This window comes from Myotis brandtii, unplaced genomic scaffold, assembly GCF_000412655.1.
Source record: "Myotis brandtii unplaced genomic scaffold, ASM41265v1 scaffold536, whole genome shotgun sequence".
In the NCBI taxonomy this organism is placed as follows: Eukaryota; Metazoa; Chordata; class Mammalia; order Chiroptera; family Vespertilionidae; genus Myotis; species Myotis brandtii.
This window is the reverse complement of record NW_005369967.1, coordinates 1,872,789-1,877,398: the sequence shown is the minus strand read 5'-3', so window position 1 is coordinate 1,877,398 and position 4,610 is coordinate 1,872,789. Positions and strand designations below refer to the sequence as shown.

Sequence of the window (4,610 nt, the reverse complement as noted above, 5' to 3'; positions counted from 1 at the left end):
GAGTGGAGTGGCTGCCAAGGCTCAGGATGTGGGAGCTGAGGACAGGACTTCAGCATTAGCTCCCTATCTTCTGGGTGCGAACAAATTTTTATGTAACTCAGTGCTAATGGTCAGGCAGTCTGAGTTAGTGAATTCTTTAAGGCAAGGGCCAGAGCTAGACTATAGGTGAGGCAATATAGACTTAATCTGTACTTGTTTGAACCTCTGCCCTTGCCCCAGTTAGGAGAAAGGCTACCTGCTGGCTTCTGACCCCACTATGGCCATGATCACACAACTGTGGGTCCAGGTACACCCGTGTACAGAGGGAAGAGTGGAAGAGTTAGGGAAAATTACGTTTGTCTAGGATCAGAGAACATATTCCATGGTCTCCTCTCTAGAGCCTCACCTTGAACTCTGAACCCCAGCCTCTCTCATACCTCAAGTCTTCAAGGTTTGCCTCCTCCATCGACCAACCCTTGGCTTTCTGAGCCCTCAGTTATAGATGTGACTCCCTCCAGCCAAACATAAGCTCCTGCAGCCCCCATGCCTGGCCCTGCCTGGCAAGCCTCATGCTACCACAGCCTCATCCAAGAATGGCATTTTTCTTCCTGGTTTCTTCAAAGTTATGGGGTTTCTTTTTTCTTTTTTTTTTTACTTTATTATTGAATTTACTAGAGGCCTGATGCACGAAATTCATGCAAGGGCCTTGGCCCTGGCCCCCCGCCTGCCGCCACTGAGGCCACAGGGCCTCTGCTGGCTGCAGGGTCTCTGCCGTGGGTTCCCACCCCTCACCCCTCACCCCCTGCCCACTGCGGCTTTGTCCGGAAGGAAGGAAGGACGTCTGGTCTAATTAGCATATTACGCTTTTATTATTATAGATTGGGTGACATTGGTTAATAAAATTATATAGGTTTCAGGTATACAATTCTATAATACATCATCTGTTATTGTATTGTGTGTTCAACACAACAAGTCAAGTTTCCTTCCATCATCATTTATCCCCTCATACCCTTTCCTACCTCCCCCCACCCTCCTTTCCCTCTGATAATTGGGGTTTTTTAATGGTATGTGTAGGAGGACCTCACTTTTTTGGACTAGTCAGGAGAGGGAGAGTGGACAAAAATCCAGTATGTCCAGCCTATTGGAACCCTGGCCTCCAGTAGGAGCACTGGAGATTCTCAGGACTAGTGTACGGTCATCTACACCCACAGAGAACAAGATGGGGTCAGCCTTGCTTTTCAGTCACTCAGAAATACTTACCCAGGTGGTTGACTCCCAGGTGGGTTTCAAAGCCATCAGCTGTCTTGGAATATGGACACATCATCACTCCTGCATTGTTGATCAGAATATGGAGCTGCTTTTCCTCTGTAACACAACCAAGGAGACCCTGTAGTTAGCAAGAAGTTTGCTAGCTGCCCAGCACAGTCCTGAGTATTTACTTCTTGCCTTTGGACCTATCTTAGTGATATTCAGTAACCACTGTTATTTGGGTTTCTAACTTTAGTAATTGATATCTTCCTGGACACCATTCATTCATTCATTCATTCATCCATCCATTCAGCAAATATGTACTGAGTACTGACTCTGGGCCAGGCCCACTCTGCTGGGCATACAGTGGTAAAACAGGACAGGCATGGCCCCTAAACCTCATGGATTTCATAGTCATTAGTAAAAGCTGGATATTTTCCAAGATACACAAGAATTTTGGCAGCAACACAACCTCATTTGGTGCCTGTGGCCACAGAAGGTTGCTTCTCAGAATGAAAGAAGAGAGTGGCATCAGGGCCACGCCTTAATGCCAAGGTACAAGCCCAGACAGGGAGCTGATACCTCCAACATTCCCATTGCAAAGGCAAAAGGATGATAAGGATCCTGCCCAGCTGGTCCACCCGCCATCCCCTTGCCAATTCCCTGCCCTGCTGGTTCATGTGGCAGAACCCGTCCAGTGGAATCCATGATGGTTCTGATGTAAGGGTCAGAGACAGGTCTGGGTGGGGCAACCCCTCCCACACCCAGCTTCTTGCTTTTCTGGCTACCCACCAGGGCCTTACCTGCCAGAAAGCCCTCAGCAAAGGCTCTGATGGATTTGGTATCCGATAGGTCCAGTTTCCACACCAGCACCTGGGAGTTCTTTGTATCAGCTCGGATTTCACTGGCAGCAGACTCCCCCTTGAGCACATCTCGGCAGGCAATGTATACTCGGGCTCCTGGGGCAAAAAAAGAGGGCAATGTGTTCAGACCGTAGGCTGAGAAAGAGTATAGTAAGTGAGCTTGGGACTGGTATACAGAGCGTTCTCCAGCCACCCCTAGAGCAGTGAGTGTTGTATTGCCACTCTTCAGGATTCTCACTGCAGCCCTGCTCATTCTCCTTGCTACTAGCTTAACTCCGGCTGGGAACCCAGGTTTTTACACTCTGATATTTAATGTTGCTTAGAATCTCCTTTTAGAATAAGAGACTTGACCAACACTGTACATGGACATCATTGTTTGTCTTACTTTATATAAGACAAACAGTAACGGAGCAGGGAGGAAGGGAAGTTTGTTTAAGGCCACAGAGTGAGTTGCCGTCACAGCTGGGCCTGAATCCCATGTTCCTTGAATTCCTGACCAGAGCCTCCAAGCCCAGGAGAAAAGACGAGGAAATGTGGGCAGAGCCCAGGTGAGAAAGGCAGGAGGTGCTGCCCTTTGGACATGGAAGTGGAGGGACTTGCCTCTGCGAGCGAGCTCTCTGGCCGTCTCCTTGCCGATGCCAGTGTTGGCGCCAGTGATCACCACTATCTTCCCAGGAAGCTGCACGTCTGTTCTACAAACCCCACCAGCGAAGAACTTCCTATAGGCAAGGGAAGCAAAAGCACTCATGCGCCATCCTTCCCAACCCCAGACTGAGATACGTAACATCCGTCCAGCCTCAAAGAAGAATTTCTTACAGTTGTCATCGGGAGACCTGAACATGCTAATCTCCAGGGGACATGTTCCCAGTGAGGGAGGGGGTCTCCTGATCGTCAGCTCAGGTCGGAAGGTCATGTGTCCAGAGGCTACAAATGGCCATCTAGGCAAACAGTGGAAGTGCTCTTGAGCTGGAGCCCAGGGAGACCTTCCTTATTAGATAAAGATAACAAAGCTCTTATCTCTAGAGGTTCCTGGAGGTCAGCTGCCTCCTCTAACCTGCATTAAAACATGCAAAGAGCATTAAAGGATTCGCTGGTGCTGAGCCCTCGGTCTTCAATAAGCACCAACAGTGAATAGCTGAGGCATGGCACCTCAGAGGGTCCCACATACAAATGTGGCTCTTGGGCTCCCTCTCCAGTTTTCGAGAGCCAGCATCTTCACATGTTTGTGGGGGTTTTTTTTGCCATCTTCAGAGATTCCATTCTAGCTATCAGCACACTGAGAAACCCTCTCTTTTCAGACCTCTGTGCAGAGAGCATCTTTTTACATAAAGTTAACTTGACAAGTTCCAAAAAGAGGATGAGAGGTGGGGACAGATGATTTTCTGAGCACCATTTAACTGTCCGGCACTTTCCGGAGGGAATTTATTTTAATCCTCTCAACCGCTCTCTTATTACCCCCATATTACAGTGGTGGTGGGGGGGGAATGAGGCTCAAAGAAGTTCAAGTCACTTGTTAATAGTGGCAAAACTGTAAGGTGAACCCAGGTTTCTATGCCAGGACCCAGAGCAACACTCTGTCCCTCATATGTCCATGTAACCTTCTTTATCATCAGCAATTTGAAAATTCTCTACTCAGACACACGTTTCTTTGACACTTCCAGAAATCCCACAGCAAAAGAGCCATCCCAAAACATCCTTAGTTGAGGAAAGAGGGTTTGTTTCCTTTTCCAAATGCCTGGTACTTAATGAGTCCCTCAGCAATGACCACCCATAGTAACCCAGCAGGGCCACCTTAACTAGAAACAATGAAGAAAGGAAGACCTTCCAAGGAACCCAGGGGAACAGAGTGAAAGAGAAGGACTTTCCCCTGAGTTGTCTGTCAAGCAACTTAACACTCATCCACTCAACTCAGCCTTCCACTAGCATCAGCATTCAAATCAGCCCCTCTACTCCCAGCCCAGGTGCTTCCTTCTTACTTTCCTTCATGGCTTCCATAATTACCTCTTTCCTTTCTGTTTCTTCTGCCCTGGCTTTCTCTCCCTTAACCTCTATCCCTTCCTCTTCTTTCAGCAGCCGAGAGAGAATTCATCTACTTACGAGTTCCATGGCTCCCAATTTAGGGATTTGTAAAATACTGTATGAGTCACTGAAATTAAGACAAACCTGATGGATGGAGCTATCACATACAGGAAGGAAAGGAAGGAGGTGAGCAGTCCCAAGATAACCATCATCTTTTCAACTTCTTTAGTTTCTGCTCCTTAGCAAAAACACCTTCGACTCTAACTCGGGTTCGGGCTCCTGGTCTGCCTCCAACTCTTGTCTGCTTCTGGCTGCTTCTCCCTCTTCTTGCTCCTCTCAGAGCTCTCAGCAACAGCCTGGCTCTAAGCCTAGCCCAGAATCCTATTTAAATCCGAGAGCTGTCAGAGCACAGCCTGCTGGGAGATGTAGTCCTGAGAGAGGAGGACGGAGGAAGGAGTGGAACCTCACACGAACCAGCAAAGAGAATGAGGGGAAATGCAG

At 48.3% G+C, this 4,610-nt stretch overlaps 1 protein-coding gene across 3 annotated transcripts in view; it reads right to left on the bottom strand.

Moving 5' to 3' along the window:
• RDH12 (retinol dehydrogenase 12 (all-trans/9-cis/11-cis)) overlaps nt 1–4,430 on the bottom strand; it is a 9,387-nt gene extending 4,957 nt beyond the window's left edge. For 2 of the 3 annotated variants that reach the window (XM_005877926.2, XM_014549169.1), the window contains exons 1-4: nt 4,254–4,430; nt 2,691–2,809; nt 2,031–2,186; nt 1,240–1,344 (exon numbers count right to left, since the gene is read on the bottom strand). In XM_005877926.2, coding sequence (XP_005877988.1) covers nt 1,240–1,344; nt 2,031–2,186; nt 2,691–2,809; nt 4,254–4,321 — 448 coding nt within the window. In that variant the 5' untranslated portion in view covers nt 4,322–4,430. The remainder of the gene's footprint in view (nt 1–1,239; nt 1,345–2,030; nt 2,187–2,690; nt 2,810–4,253) is intronic. The other variant, XM_014549167.1, reaches the window with a different exon arrangement.
• Nucleotides 4,431–4,610: the final 180 nt, after the last annotated feature.